Source organism: Cygnus olor, chromosome 1 (assembly GCF_009769625.2).
Source record: "Cygnus olor isolate bCygOlo1 chromosome 1, bCygOlo1.pri.v2, whole genome shotgun sequence".
Classification (NCBI taxonomy): Eukaryota; Metazoa; Chordata; class Aves; order Anseriformes; family Anatidae; genus Cygnus; species Cygnus olor.
Genome location: NC_049169.1, coordinates 187,412,105 through 187,429,014, shown reverse-complemented (window position 1 = coordinate 187,429,014; position 16,910 = coordinate 187,412,105). Strand labels below are relative to the sequence as shown.

The window sequence follows — 16,910 nt, the reverse complement described above, 5'->3', positions numbered from 1 at the left end:
TCTATTGTTGATTTTTACTTGGTGTAACTATTTTTATGAGGACAGTTATCAGTGTGGAGTCCCTTCCAGGAACATACATTGATATTAAAGCAGAAATAGTGAATTTTGACTTTAAATGCACATAAAAGATGCAAAGAATTTCTCTGTTAGTGACATAATCGATTTAATCTCTACTCTTGTAATATTTTTTTCAAAGATAACTGATACCCAATATGTTTCTGTACGTATGCTTATTTAGCAGTTCCAGCGGAAGTGGACAGCTACCACAGCCTCTTTCCTTTAGAACCACTGCCACCACCCAATCGGATACAGAAAACAAGTAACTTTGGGTACATTACGTCATGCTATAAAGCTGTAAATAGTAAAGATGATCTGCCATATTGCCTTCGGAGGATACATGGTGAGAAAAATTAAGTTAACATTTCTTTAAATGCCAGTGCTATTTTTGTTTAAATATTTTGAGCTACATGTGAAGCTCAGAACAGCTTTGATAGAATTATTCTGTGGGGCCTAAGAGCAAGAAGATCCCATAGGACTAGCACTGCTAGGCATGCTAGTCTTATTTTAATGTTTAATTGCTTTTCGGTAATTTCAGAAGACAGTTCAAAAAAAAATCCCCTTCCCCCAAACATTACATTTTAAACTGTTTTTGATCTTTTCTAGGTTTTCGTCTTGTTAACACAAAATGCATGGTATTGGTTGACATGTGGAAAAAAATTCAGCACTCAAATATAGTAACCTTGCGTGAAGTGTTTACCACTAAAGCATTTGGAGAACATTGTAAGTTTTTTTTTCCCCGACTGATGTGTTTAGACTTTCTTCTAGATATGCTTGAGTTAGTAATCGTCACATGCTTCTATTTTTAAGCTCTTGTGTTTGCATATGATTTTCATGCTGGAGGAGAGACTATGATGAGCAGACACTTCAATGACCCTAGTGCTGATGCCTATTTCACAAAAAGAAAATGGGGTAAGGAAAACACATTGTCATACAATACTTCTGTAAACTATTTCCACTACTTGATTAGTAAATAACTGATCAAAAGTAGTTGTTCATCTTAATTTTTTAGCTAATCAGTTTTGTCATATTATATAATCTGGTTGGGATCAGAATTTTCTTCATTTTCTATTTCTGAATGAAATTTTTGAATATCTATTTTTTAAAATAACTTTTTCCTTGAGTTAAACTTTTCAGTTAAGGTAAATGAACAGCTTTTTCTCCTGGTCACATTTGACTTTGATTCATTTGCAAAATTAAAGTCAGTTTGGAAAGGAATTTACAATCCTTTTTCTGCAGGGTAACAGGTTTGCACAGGGGGTTGGGAAACAAGAGCTCTGGGTCCTAATTGCGGGTCTGTCACAGGATAACACCTGACACTGGAGGTGTTTTGTAAGAGATGTATGCTTTGTCAGTGTGATGCTTGTTGAGGTGTTCTCCAATTATAAAATCTTTTTTCTAAAGCATTCTGAGGACTAATTTTAGGCAGCGATTTGTTTAATGTTTTGAAATATGAAGTACTAGTTGAAGACAAGAAATGGACTGAAAAAGTCTAATATATTATTTTCTGACAGAAGCTCCATATCATAGGTCTGATTTTTTTTTTCTTTCAGATGTATGCTCTGACTTCAAAGGAGTCGTTCAGGCTACATTTACATTAATGAGCAAAACCTGTCACTGCATATTATGTGGCCCAGTGGAGTTCATATCCATGTGGCTAAACTCTTCCCCTCCAAAATAGTACACTGTCAATCATGCTATTAGAACCAGTTCTTGACCAATACAGTCCCACAGAGTGAATTCAGGTGTCAGGAATGCATCAGGCCAAAACTGTAAAAGGCCAATACCATGCTGAGAGCAAAGCACGCTAACAGTTGAAAAGTATCACAGAACAATTTAGGGTTGGAGAGTATCCTTGGAGCTTGCATGGCCCAATGTCCTCTTACCTGGACCAACCTTGAAATCAGATCTAGCATATGGATGAAGAGGGGACACTAATGGAGCCTGTGACCTGGCCTTGTTTATTAGTGTAGATGTTGCCTAAATTGTCTTTAGGTGGTGAGTTGTTAAAGAGAACCAAAACTAAGGTTTCTACTTTATTGTGGCTGTTGAAATTAGAGCCTTTACTTGTGAATTCAATCTCTTTCAAAGGTTGGGAAACTTCATTTGGCTATCTGGTAGATCAGAGTATAATGGATTATTAGCATGTGAATATACATTCAAAGGCTTGTTAGGTCCCTTGTACATTGAATAGTCCACACTGGCTTTGCACTGAACTAATATAAATAAAGTTGGAACTTGGGTTCCACCGTTGGTTTTGGTGGTAATGTCTCAGGACAGAAGAAACACTAGATCAACTTGTCATATCTTGTGGCAAGTCAAAGAATGTAATTACAAATTCAGTGAACTTGATGTGAAACTCATTTGGTAGGATAAACATGGAATGCCTGCTGCTAGGTTAATCATGGTTATGTGCAGGACTAGACTTCTGAGTGTCTCCCACGTGTGGTTTTCAATTTCCATGTAAATCAGTCCTTGTTATGTTTTTACACCTCTCTAGAGTATTACATAGAGAAGATTGATGTCTGCTCTAGATAAATTAATAAATGTATAACAAAATTATTTTGAACACATTCATTTGTCACACTGGAAGAGAATAGGTTTTGCTGCTATAAAAGGCAGTCATGCCTCATTAATATATTGAAGATCTTTGAAGGAAGATCCAGTAGATATCATCTTGGATTTTCAATGACATCCATCGTTCTCTTTAAAAACAAAACAAAAAAAAAAACCACCACCACCACCACAAAAACTCCACCCCAAAACTAAGTGGTGATGATACAAGAGAAGTCCTCAGTTAGGCTAGTAACTGGTCGGAAGGTAAGAAACAGAGTGAACAGTTGACTTTCACAGCGCAGGGAGGTCACTGATGGAGTCTCACAAGAATGTGCTGGGAGTTGTATTTCTTAACACATTCACTTATCCATATTGAAGGTAAATAATGCTCTGTCAGCGTTTGCTGATAACACCTAGTTATTTGGATTGTTTAAAAACAAAGGCCAATTGTGATAGATTGCAGAAGGATTTTACAGGACTGGAACTCTTGGCAAAAATCTAGGGGATGAAGTTCAGTGTAATAAATGTAAAGTGAAGAGACTGAGGGAAAATAATCCTAATTTTAAGTATAAATTGATGACCCCTGTCATGGCTGTTACAACTGAAAAATAGATCTAGGGTTATAGTTAAATGGATCAAGGTAATACTGTCCTCTTGGATATGGATATGGAATTGTTGCAGATTAAGAAAAGAGTAAACAATGAAATAGAAGCTGTAATTAAGATGTGGTTGTATCACAGATTTAATACCTGTAGTTGTGGTAAACTTTAACCACTTTGACTGAAATAAAGGAATATAAAAAGTTCAAAGGTGACAGGGGTAATCAAAGACATGGAATAGCATCAGTACAGAGAACAGCAAAATGGAATAGTACTTTTACTGCTCTTGAAGATGGGAGAGGAAGATGGGGTTGAAAATGACTGGAATATGGTAGGTGTCTGAAAATCATCAGGGAAAATAAAATAAGCAGCAGCTGTTTTCTGTTTCTTTCAATACAAAAACTAGGGACTGGCAAATGAAACGAAGCTAGCCAGGCAGCAAATTCAAAACCTGGTTAAAAATAATTAAGTTGTATAAACTTGTCACTAGCTATTGTGGACATTTGCCTGGGTTCAAGGGTAAAGTATTCTTACTCACAGAATAGAAATAATTTGAGAATTGTTAACTGCAAAGACCATCAGGAGGTCTTAGAGCTGCAAAACACTGGAAGATAGCAAAATATTCTGTGTTCATGATCTGTTATTTATTGTGAGCTACTGTTTTGATTTTAGCATGTCATTGAAGCAGGCTAGTGGGCTACCTATTTGACACAGTGCAAATTTCTTCTTTAGGTAGGGATAGTCTTTGAAACTGAAAATAAGGCATCAATTTCTGTTCAGCCAGGAGAAAGTACGTTTTAATGAAACAAGACTATTGTGACCTCCTTGAATACCGCTAAGTTCTGATTACTCTCTCCTGCCTGTGGCTCTTCCAGTTTTTTTTTAATTTAGGAAAAAAAATCCCCTGCAGTTCACCAATTTTGCCAAATCTTTCTGCACATCTTTGCTCTGGCCTTTCTTTTTTGGTAACTTGTGCTTTCTAGTCTGATCCTCAGTAGAAGGAGCAATTTGAGAGAAAAATAAGATTGCATACTTGATTTCTCGGAATTGCCTGCCTTCATGGATCCTTTCTCCATCCCCTCACAGAATTTCTTGGCCGTCTGCCTGCCTAGAGGAGACATCCAAGAGAAGCAGGGGAATGGATGGAAGTTGGGTACTCTGCAGCATGAGGCCCAGATTAGTGCAATTGCTTTTAAGGTTTTAGGAGGCACAACGCTGCCAACCTGATCAGTGATCTCAGAGAATTTGATTTCAGGTATGCAACCTTATTTATGTTGAACACTCCAGTTGGCAACACTAGACTTTGACGGTTAACGGCTGAGGATTATGTTGTTCGTTTTTTTTTAATGTGGCTGTCTTGCATGTCACTTTTGGTGTCAGTGTGATCAGTCTTGGGTTTTTTCTTTTTGCCATGCTGTTTGCAGATTCTGTTACAGTACTTCTTTGGAGGCAATTTTGCGTGGAAAAAATTAGCAGCAGCCTACGTTTATTTTTATTCTAAACACTGTAAGCAAATGTCTTCATTTCTGAATTCTATACAATTTTTTTTTGTGGAGTTCTTTATGCAATGAAATATTCCTTCTCCAGGTGATAGTGTGGTAGTCTGATGCTGTTCTGTAATATTCAACTAAATGTTCACAAGTTTTAAAATCAGTAATCTTTTTTTTGCAGTTAACTTGGAATACATTTATTTGAATAATTCCTTTTTTAATTCTCATTCATTATATTTCCTCAAGACGCTTTCATTTCTATCAAGAGTCTGAACTTAGCATTAAATCTGTTGTTCTAGAACTTGTGTTTTCTCCACCTTTCTGGTATTTCTGTTTCTGATTATAGTACATGTTAATACATTTATCTCTGCAGAAATGCTGTTCTCTTTAATTTAGCAAATTAACCCAAATGTCCTGAAACCTTTTTTTCTTAACCATCCAATAACTAAACCGCATTCTGAATGCATGTATTTTAAAGCTAATAGCTAGAAAATCCCAGCAAATAAACAGTAACTCCATATTGCTGCTAGTTAGGTATTTTCTTTGTCCTGATGAGTTTTTTGAGGTATTAGCGTCAGAGATGAGCATGCCCCTGTATGTCCTTTGGTCTGTTTATTAAAAACACTGAGTTATTAAGCATGGTGTGCATGCACGTAATAGTAGTTTTCAGCACCACGGATTCTGCTTTATGGCAGTTGAATAAGTTGAATACTTGCTAATGAATGTAGGCAAGCTTTCTGGATCTTGATTTCCTTTGGATACATTATTAATAATAGTGTTTAATGCAGAAATGTGGACTTTGACTCTGTAGCCTTTGCATCCCCAGTCACTGAGCATTTTTTCAGAAAATACCTCTTCAATTTAAAATGAATTGTGTACTTGGACTATGATAAGCAGGAAGCATATATGAATATTTAAAATCAACATGATATTGCTTCTGTATCTACAAACATTCTAAAAACAAGGATGATGAAAACATTTCATATCCTATTGAGAGCATGAAGCTAACCAAAATCTAGAAGTACTACTTTTAGATACTGTGTAAACACTGTTTTGCTCAATTTTCAGCTTTTTTGAAGAAAAATATGGAACAATTATCCTAAAATACCTCTGCCAGAAGCTGCAACTCTTTCCAAGTCAAATCAAGTTTTTGCTATCTTCATTTTTTTCCTATGGATTGTAGTGCTGCATCAGTATTTCAGAACCTTTCTGTACATTGAAAATTGGGAAATGTAAAACCAAAGCCTAGGTTTCCCTGGAGAAGGGGGCAGAAAGGAAAGCTACTGCATGTATCTTACTTCCAGTATTATAGCCACGGAACACTAAAACTCTAAATTCACAGTTCTAAATGTAAAAGACTGATTTATAGGTCTGACAGGTTCAATTTAGTGATCAGGTAAATCTTTCATTATGCTTCTGATTTTTCATAAATGTCTGATGAGAACAGGGTGTATTAGCATGCTCTGTGGCCATGTTCCTGAGTGAGTATGTAAAACAGGTCCTACTGCTAAGGGTCGCTGCTCTTCCTTCCTGTCCCAGGACTATACCTAGCGTCATCCTTGTATTGGGTAACTGCACTTCATTTTGATGTCTTTTTTTCTTAAAAAAAAAAAAAAAAAACGCCAGTGCTAAGCATATGCTGCACATCTTGCTCAGCTGAGAACATCATAACACTGAATTTAAAAAAAAAAAAAAAAGCAATGAGTTCATTTTAATGTAGGAAGGAAGATAATGGGCTACCCATGTTTTTGGAATGGCAGTTCTTACATTTTTAATCTTCTCCATTAGCATTTATTTACTGCATCTCAGAGGTGAAAGCTGTGACAGAAGCAAGTCTGTCCTGCACCAGAGGAAGGAGATAATCTGAAACTCTGCAAGTTTGTGGCTGTGGGTTCAACCTGGGGTGGGAAGTCTCCTTAAAATTAACCATGAACCTCTAAAATACCACTTTTTGGGCTAACAATTTTTGATCATCTTTGTAACTTCTCCTTAATGTTCTTGTTACATTTCTTGTAACTTGTTTAGCACTTTTTGGTAAGCTTTTAGCTGTGTGCTTTACCTACACAGTGAGCTTTTGGGTCTAATCTCCTTGGGTCGTCGCTCAGGTGCCATCTGTAGCAGGTCTGGTAGGCCTTCAGGGGCATATTTCATAACCAGCATTGCTGCGAACTGGACTGCTTTTAATGTTAGTTGTTTTGAGCAGATAGGTATGTAAGAGGGCATTTCAAACTGATTCTTCTAGTGTTTTAACTAGTACCTTTAGCGTAGGGGAATGAAGGCTGCAGCCAACCAGCCTGAAAGCAGCAGCCTAGATTTAGCTGTAGCCACAAGCAACTCTTTCCAGTAGTAAAATAGTCCTAGAATCATTAAGGTTGGAAAAAACCTCCAAGATCATCTGGTCCAACCATCCCCCTACCACCAGTGTCGCCCACTAAACCATGTCCATAAGCACCATGTCCAGCCTCTCCTTGAATACCCTCAGGGACGGTGGTGCCACCACCTTCCTGGGCAACCCGTCCCAATGCCTGACTGCTCTTTCTGAGAAGAAATGTCTCCTCATTTCCAACCTGAACCTCCCCTGGCCCAACTTGAGGCCACTCCCTCTAGTCCTATCACTAGTTACCTGTGAGAAGAGGCCAACCCCCAGCTCCCCACCCCTTCCTTTCAGGTAGTTGCAGAGAGCAATGAGGTCTCCCCTGAGCCTCCTCTTCTCCAGACTAAACAACCCCAGTTCCCCCAGCCGCTCCTCACAGGACTTGTGCTCCAGGCCCTTCACCAGCTTTGGAGCCCTTCCCTGGACACTCTCCAGGGCCTCTATGTCCTTCTTGTACTTAACTGAGATTTTCTCATTGACAGAAAGAAGGTGTGATCTCCCAGCTTTTTTTGAATGTTTTCTTGGTTACGTTGCCTTTAATCTGGAAGTCAAAGGGCGAGTGTTCTTAAACACATGCAGAAAAATAACCCTGAAGTTCTGGCTTTTTTCTCTTCAGAATATTATAGCAACACTTCTGTTCTGCACATATTTATTTTATACATACAGGTTCATAAGACAGTTACATATTTATTCCTGCTAAACATATCACGTGTTGCTGTTTACCAGAAGTAGAGTGTACTCTATTATAGCAACTAATGGTTAGAAGAAAAGACTAGATTAATACAGGAACTTACGTCTCACATACGTCTCACATCTTATAATTTTCTCATGCTGAAGAGGGTAGTCATGGGGGCTGGGGGAGTTTGCTACGTGAGACTTCTGGTATGCTGCTTTGTGGGAAGTGATTTGCATAATGATTCATCAAGAGGCCAGAAAAAAAGACACAAAGAATGTCTCATTATATTCAGCCTTCAGTTGACATGCCAGGCTTGATGCTATTTAAAGGAGACAGTGTCTTGACCTTTATAATCTAAACCAAAGCACCTTAAACCTGCAAAATGAACTAGTGTTTTTTTTAAAGCTGGGAATATCCTCAGCCCATCACCCCAAACTAGTAAAATTTCTAAGTAAAGCTTTCAGTAATATTTCATTTTTTGACATGTGTGTACCCATGCAGGGGCACATAAACATGCGCACAAACTTATTTTAAGCAAGTGCATGGATATGGACGTGCTGTTGAGGGGAAAAAAACAACAAGAAACATTTGGAGAGGAATTTTGGTTTTGATATATTTTGAGATTTGTGCCATGCAAACTGTAACAACTTTGTATTAAAGGCATCTTAGTGAAAATAACATTTCTTATCTATGTCTTTTTTCAGCTATGGCTTAGTGTTACTGGGAAACAATTTGCAGTGTGGAATTTGGGTGTTTGCAAGTAATTAGTTTTGCTTTAGAAAGGATGACCACAATACCATTTAGAAATCAGGGGCTGTATTACTTTCAGATGGCCCATTAAAAGTCTCATAGAGTGACTTGTCAGTGAGCTGGGTTACAGCTGGTGGATAAAGTTGTGTTCGATGATGCTTAGCCACAAAATTTTCCACTCTGCTCATGTAGTTTGAAACTAGTTTGTTGCATTTCCCTGTTTTATCAGATGTAGAATGTTTGACTTCATCTCCTTTACTGTAGGAAGGTACAGAAACAGGGTCTGTTGCAGTTGCTCTAATATATGCTTGTTTTTTTCACAATACTAGTATTTTTACTTCTCAAATATGTACAATTCCGGTTCAGCAATACCTGGAATTTTTAACTGGTGCTCTTATTGTAGTGAATGTTCATCCTAAACTTAAAAATCAGCATAGTTTTCCTGAACATAAGAGTGAAAATAATAATGTCCAGTGAGTTTGCAGTGTTTCAAAGTTTGTCCTTCCAAAAAAATAAACAGAAACCGTTATAGCACAATAGGTATCTGTCTTTTTGAGGACTGTTGATTAAAAGCTCAATGAAAGGAGTATGTGAATTAACTGTATAATTCAATACGTTCTAAGTTTAATTTTATGTAGTAGCTATCTGTTGATGCTTACAGTCTTTTCCCTCCAGGTCAGCATGATGGACCTCTACCACGGCAGCATGCGGGATTGCTTCCGGAGTCATTGATATGGGCATATATTGTGCAGCTCAGCTCTGCCTTACGGACCATTCATACAGCAGGATTAGCATGCCGAGTTATGGATCCAACAAAGATTCTAGTAACTGGCAAAACAAGGTAATTAAAGGATTCATTTTCACTGTATGCTGTGGTCTGCGTTTGATAGCTGTTGACCATGCAGCTTTTTAGCAAAATAAGTCTTAATTAAAAAGTTCTATTAATGTCTCATGTCAGTTGAAAATGTGCTAGAACTTGTAATGTTCTATTTAAACACGTTTCAGGAAGACTTATAACACTATCCTCAACGTACTGTTGAGATCCACCACTGCCAGTTTAGAAACTTATTGATTTATTTGTAATACAAGGGTGTCTGTTGCACTATATCAAACAGTAAAATCAGTATTTTCTGCTTCATAATAGTTTGTTAAATACTAAGACAACTTTTTTTGTCATATTAAAGCATAATCAACAGTATGAATATTAGGGAAGATGGAGTAAACAGCAAAACTTAGTGACACTTCTTCCTTTTTTCTCGTTCCTAAAGGTTACGAGTTAATTGTGTTGGAATCTTTGATGTTTTAACATTTGACAACAGTCAAAATAATCCACTGGCATTAATGGCTCAGTTTCAGGTAAGACAACAGTGCGCTGTTGAGGTTGGTGTCTTGGCACGGAGAGTACAGAAAACCAATGTGATTCCTTTTGGAAGATGAATATTTTAGTTGAATTGTAGTCTGGTATAACTATCTCTAAATAACTATTTTTTTATTCCTGATTTGATCTTTGTTTGAATTTGTTTGTAATTTAGAAATGTGAAAGCTCATTTTGCTACCTTCTGTTTCTGAAACTTCAGCAAACTCACAGAACAGGTCAAACTGTTAGTATTTAACAAACTGAAGTCAGAAATGGTTGGAATCACAGATATCTAAAGAAAGAGGAAGAAAAATCTTGTATTTAGTGATAGAGATCAGAAAATGTTTCAGTAGCTGTTTTTGCTCTTTCTCCTTTAACAAATAATTAAGTGATGAATGACTGTAAACAGAGGAGGAAGAGATCTTTTACAATATCTGCATTTAGGCCTTCTCCTCACTCCTAAAAGATTCGAGTGTATCTTTATTTTAGGCTCCTAGTTTTTCCATGCTCTCCTGGCATTCTCTGAAGTGTGGACTCTGCATAATTCGTGAATTAAGAAGAATCCCTTTAGACTTAACAAAAACTGTTCCACAGTCATCTGGAGCATCACTGTGTACAGGAGTGCCTGTTTCCCTAACTTCCCCTCAGGGTAAAGTACATTGCTTCAGCAGTCATCATGTACCCTGTCCATACTGGGAGTGAAAGACTACAGTAGGGAGTTGGATTTAATTTATTTTCATTAATTGAGCTTATTCACTGTGAGAAAATTGCTCAATTGGAGTCTTCCAGTAATAAATGAAATGTTTGAACTTTGGCCAGGCAGAAACTAGCTTATTGGAGACCTCGTCCTAGAACATACCAACTTTTTAAGATAATACACTAAAGCAATTTTTAGTGTACTTCTGGTAGGACATCGAAGGATCCTTCCCATGCCCCACCAGCTACATGTCAATGGGCTTGTGGTAATAATTTAATAGAAAACAACTGAGAGAATACAGGGATGCATGTAAGTGAGGGATTCCATTCCTAATACTGTGGTGAGATTATGATCTAAATTCCTTGAATTCACTTTAATAGCAACAAGAGAAGCGATCCTTCTGAGATATTATGACATTCAAGTAATTTTAAAGCAAAACATTTAACGTACTTGGAGGTACAAATCTGAAAATACTTGCAGGTATGCCAATCTGTCAGAAGCATTTAGCACCATAGCAGCCCAACATTTGGCAATTAACTTGCTTAACACCTAGTTTTGCTTAGATACACATTTTGTTTGCATGCATTATTCATTCTTATTATCCAAATTATTCAAGTATCACCACTAAACCAGTAGAGAAGTACTCTTCTGTGTGGAAGAGGTACGCTGGAGTTAGAAAGCATTGCATTACCTCCTTTTTGTTGCTTCCTCTAGAAAGGCTAGACTTTCACAATCCATTTTGTTCCTTCAGAGATTCTGGACTGAGTTAATTCCTTGAAATTCAGAAGTCGTTTATCACACTCTACCTTTGTTTGCCCTAGCCAGATAACACTAAAAAATAACAGCTGCAGCTTGTCCTTTTTCCTCTTGATCCATGACCCAGTTCCTGAATTCCTCCGGGACTGTAAAAAATGTAGGTTATCTGTTGGTTTACTGCCCAGCTAATATGCATTTCCTTGTTGCTGTCTTCAGTGGAGGAAGGTATTTTTGTTAGCATTTGTCATTTTCTGGCTATTTCCCATTGTTAATATAGATAGGAAAGAGTTTGGCCACAACAGAGAGGGGCTGTTGCAATTGTTCTTCAGTCTGTTTTTCAGAATCTGTGTTAAACATGTTAGCTTACACGATCATTTAAGAGTTAAAGGCAACAATAAAGGAAAGTAAAAATACATAAATGAAATATGAATGGTCACTTACATTAAAAACAAGATGCTTAAACCTATAGAAATTCCTTCCCCATCTTGCCTCCCTCCCCTGAATCTTCAAGTCATGTGTCAGTTACTAGATTCAGGTGGTAAAAGTGTAAATGGTGATGCAGGAAACAATAGAAGGGTTTAATAAATACTTCTGTATTTGGAACAAAATGAAATGAAGTTCTCTCCATATGAAATGAAGAGAAAACATAGGTTCTATTGATTTAACAAGGGCTGTAAGGTTACATTTGCTCAAAGTTAATACTTTTAATGTAGTAAACCAAAATAACTTTCACATACACCTCCCCAGATTTAAAGAAACTAGCAGAAAAGGCATCTAAAGTCTTGATGTTGACTTCAAAATTAATAAATAATCTAGGAACTTGGAGGGACAATTCCAGTGCTTAAAAGGGTAGGCAAATGTACAGAATTAGTGACTGAGCTGATACTGATCCAAGCACAGCACTGGAACAGGATAAACAAAGTGTCAGTTTCAAAGAACTTATGGAAAATGGATCTTGTCAAATAAATCACATTTTTTTTGACTAGCTTACATGTCTAGCTGATGAAGCCAACTGTATAAAATGCTCATATATCTTGAGGGCTTTTGGCACAGGAGCGTGGATCTTTTTAACATTAAAATGCAGGAAGAATACCTATTCAATTAATTTTTAAATTGCTAACTGACATATTTAAAATTCATTTGATAACAGGGAAACCATTAATGAAGGGGGCTGTTTCTGAGGGTATCTTCTTGAGGCCATTTTTCAGTCTAATGCTACTTTATATTTCCATCAGTGACCCTAGATGATGGTGATACAATCCTTACTTGCAAAGTTTTTCAGGAGATAAAAAAGAAAGGTTGTTACAGGTTACAGTTATTACTAATTGAGTTGATAATTAAATGGTCATTAGTTGCATTCAATGTACATTTTTGAACAAAAGGCAACGTGTACTTAAGAAGTGTAGTAGTTTTCTTTGAAGTTGTGAATTGACTTAGTATGATTTTAATAGTCACTGTTGATAGTTACCATAGCAAAAGTCTTCTGGCAAGCTAATGGCTCATGTGATCCTTAAATATGTGAAAAGCATGACATGGAGCGTAAGCAGAGAAATGATCATATTTGATGTGTATCTTGAATTGGTAAAGCTACTTCAGGAATACTCCTTATTTCTAGTATCCCTGCTTCAAAAAAGTCTAGCAGTTCATGTGCGTCCTTTAAACTTCCTCTGCCTTGAAGCAGCAAGATCTGAATGAGTTTTTTCAGAGAGGAGGGTAAGACTTAATAGGAATATATGGCATTTTTCCTTACAGAAAGATGGTGTGCTTCAGCTTCTGGGATGTTTTACCTTGTCTGCATGGATAGAGTTTGTCAGTGGATGGCAGTTCGATCCCTTCTGAAATAGGAATCTGAATTCTATAAATCCAGATGTCCATTCCATTATCTAATCAGACACAAGAAAAAAACTGTGTACCTTTGTGCTCTTGTAAAATTTCGTACACTGGACATTGTAATAGCACTTTATTTCAGGGTTTTAGCTGTCAGTGAATAGTGAGGCATCTTCAGAGAGTGATTCAGCTTGCTTAAAATCTGAATTGTCCTGTGGAATACAGAGATCTTCAATTGATCAGACTCTTAACTGAGTAACTTCAAGTTAAGTTCCTAAAATTAACGGGATGAATCCAAACCATTTTTCAAACAAAACACAAGTTAAGCATTGGCTGTGACTGGAATTGTGTGTTTGAGGCTGCATTGGTGTGTTGTATTATCTCTGCCCATTTTTCTGTTAGATGTACTTTTCAAAATAAAGAAAACTTAAAAAAAAAAAAGTCTGAATTTAGAATTTCCTAGCTGAAGCTAATGTAGACCTCTTTCTCAACCATTTTTTAAAATCTAATGCAATCTGTATTATGAAAGCAGCTATGTAAAGAGACTATTTCTCCATAGGGTCTTTCCTTAATTTTTATGTTTTGGTTATATTAGTCAGGGTTGGGTGGTGATAAGAATTTATATAAGATACCTACGTAACAATTATTAAAAGTTGGAAGGTGCTAAGTAGGAGACTGCAGAAAGAAGATAAGGTTAATACAAATACTTCCATATTTCTCTTAAGTCTTTTGGAAACAAATAACAAAAATACCATTGCGTTGGGTGAAGGTGTCTCAGTACAGATACCTTATCAGCAAGGTTCTTCTGTTTTGTACAACAGCAGTGTCATCTGCTGCTCAAACTGTCTGTACTTGGTAGTGGAAGCAAGTAGGTTCCCACTAAGATGGGGTTTGTTGGTCTCTTTCATTTCTCTTTGCCAAAGTACAAAGCAATACTGATGCTCTGGAATTCCTAGTTCCTTAGGAAGTCAAGTCTAACAAATGCCAATCCCATCTTCTCCACACATTGTCTTTATTTCTGTCCTATTTTCCGCATCCTGTTTCTGTCTTCATTAATGACTGCCCTGTTCCATGCTTTTAAACTTATGTCGCATTGCTTATCCATGTTTAAGTTGTGCTGCTTAATCATACATTAGCAGTTGATACAGAAATAGCAGGGACGTTCAGAGACCTGGAAATGTGTTCTTTACTCAGTGCCTCAACATCTGGAAGATGTGGCCGAAGGGAAAGAAACTCTGTTCAGCTGCTGCAGCCAAAGGAAGCAGCAAACACAGCTACCTACCCCTCTGGGCGGAACAGCTGCGAGGGGCCATGGCATATCCACCATCTCAGGAGTTTCCTAAAGTTTTAGCTGCCAAATTCTAAACAGAACTTTTAATGTTTCTGTGCTGCCAAATTGTTGACCTTCCTAACAGAAATGACAGCAGGTATACTCCCTGTGTGACAATGTTCTTTGCAAAACATCCCATCTTTCCTCCAGAATATGGAGTTGACATTCACAACAAATAGTAGCATTCACCTCTTAGCTTTTACAAGAATATCTTTTCTAAGAGGAAAGTCAGGAAATCTGACTCTTAAATGCAGTCTGAAGCAGGCATCCAATATGGAAAGCTGCAAATGTTTCAAGTTTGGCCAAGTTACATGCACCTGAAAGACTTTCTGTAGGGAGAATCAGGCAGCTTTTGCTATGAATAGTACTGTCTGCTACTAAATTAAGCTTCTGCTCTCAGAGGTGACTTCAAGTCTGGTGTAGCTTTTCACAGTAACTTCTTGTGGCTGTCCTTCTACCTGTAAAATCAAAATGAGCAGAATTTTCTGTTGTGACAAAGTCTATGCAGCATTTTTTTTAGAGAAGCTTTACTGTAAGGAAAGTGGTTTGTAATGCTAAGGATTTCTTCACAAAATGGGATGCCACTCCAGTTGTTAGCCTTACAGGTCTGTTCCTGTCTAGTTACTTCAAGCAGTTCCTATCTTTTCACACAGGCCATTAGAGATGAAAATCTATGATCTGTTTGTTAAAACAAAAACATGAGCTGCTAGGTTCCAGTAGGACATGTTTCTGTTTTAATGAATAAGCCCTGATATGTATTTCTGTGTCTTGTGTTGAGAAGGCTTGTGCAATTTGCTACCAACTACTTGATTCCTCAGCAGCAAGTGCATGAGTGCTTAGGAGAATCTCTTTGTGTAGAGCTTCTGCTCAGTACAGTAGATTTTGCTCTGGTACTATCATTAAGCTAAAATAAGTGAATTTTAAGCATTCAATGGTAAATATACTATCTTGAAACTCTTAGGTATCAAACAGGAGATCAGGACAAATTATCCTCTGTACTCTTTAACTACGTGGACAGCTGTATTGAACTATAGCACTTCAGTTGCTCAAGTCCTTCAAAGGTTACTGAAGAATGATCTCTTTAAATTCCATCTAGTTCTGTAGGTAATATTTATCTATACTATGAATCTTATCTGTGCATGTTTTCCCTGTTAGCAAGCAGATCTGATCTCCCTGGGGAAAGTTGTGTTGGCTTTGGCGTGCAATTCTTTATCAGGAATTCAGAGAGAGAATTTGCAGAAAGCAATGGAACTGGTGACAATCAACTATTCCTCTGATCTGAAGAATCTGATTTTGTAAGTTTGCTACTACATTTATTTGCCAATGTTTAAAAAAAAAAATACATATTTTAAAGGAAATTAACATACAGATGAAAAAGTCAAAATAATATTTTCAGATGCAAATAAGATACAACTGTCATTGAATGTCTGCATAGCCAGTGCATTATTAAGTGTTATCGTTAAAGTTAATTTATATAATGTGTATTTTTATGGTGTTTCTAATAAAAATCAGTGCCCTTGCTTTATTAGAGTGTTGTTAAAGCTCCTAATAAGAAATTGCTATGCAACTTTAAAGAACTATACAAAGCAAACACACACACCCCAAATGAAAAACAACAACAACAAAAAAAGAAACACACTGCCACACAAGCCTTATAAGTAATCTTCAGTACTGGGTTTCTTGCCTGTTATCTACCATAGCAATATCCTGGTCTTATCTCACATTTTCACAGTTTCAGAAGATATTAAAGAATAGGCACATTTCCTTTTTGACCAAAGACTTGAACACTAGCTTTTCTTAGTCGTGTGTTATTTTGGGGTGTTCTTTAGTACAGTCATTATTTCTGCTCTTGCAGCCTAAGAGGGGAAAGTAGAGAAATCTGTCCCCTCTCTCATTTGAAAAACAATTGCATGACAATCTGAATCTTTGCATCCTTCCCTCTTTTCAGGTATGCTCTTAATGTTTGAGTGGGGTGAACTAAGAAGTTCCATGAAGGCACAATCCTAGCTAATACAAATAACTGTCTGGAAATGTAGAAGTAAATTAACACAAATGTTTTCTTCATTAATATCTTTTTAATAAAACACAAATTGTCAACTCATATTAAATAGACGTCAGGGTCAATAGTTATAAAATCATAATAGGACGAACTCTGGCACTTGCAGCATGTTTAAGTAATCTTTTGGGGGTGGGGATATTTTGGCAGGTATTTGCTGACTGACCAAAACAGGCTTCGCAGTGTAAATGATATCATGCCTATGATTGGTGCGCGATTCTATACTCAGTTGGATGCTGCTCAAATGAGAAATGATGTTATAGAGGAAGACCTTGCAAAGGTAAATAATTTGGTAATTCGTACAGGAAGACGTATAGTTGGTATTCCTACAGCTCTACTTTAAGAGGGAATGTTTTCTAGGTACTTTTTCTTTTGTTTGTTTAGC

General features: G+C 37.0%; 1 protein-coding gene across 6 annotated transcripts in view; it reads left to right on the top strand.

Moving 5' to 3' along the window:
- The window catches only part of PAN3 (poly(A) specific ribonuclease subunit PAN3), an 80,567-nt gene that overhangs the window by 53,758 nt on the left and 9,899 nt on the right, over positions 1 to 16,910 (top strand). For 5 of the 6 annotated variants that reach the window (XM_040543905.1, XM_040543909.1, XM_040543907.1 and 2 more), the window contains 7 exons: positions 239 to 400; positions 664 to 780; positions 868 to 969; positions 9,178 to 9,343; positions 9,771 to 9,858; positions 15,625 to 15,764; positions 16,676 to 16,805. In XM_040543905.1, the coding sequence (XP_040399839.1) occupies positions 239 to 400; positions 664 to 780; positions 868 to 969; positions 9,178 to 9,343; positions 9,771 to 9,858; positions 15,625 to 15,764; positions 16,676 to 16,805 (905 nt within the window). Of the gene's footprint in view, positions 1 to 238; positions 401 to 663; positions 781 to 867; positions 970 to 9,177; positions 9,344 to 9,770; positions 9,859 to 13,064; positions 13,557 to 15,624; positions 15,765 to 16,675; positions 16,806 to 16,910 lie in introns of those variants that run through there. The other variant, XM_040543910.1, reaches the window with a different exon arrangement.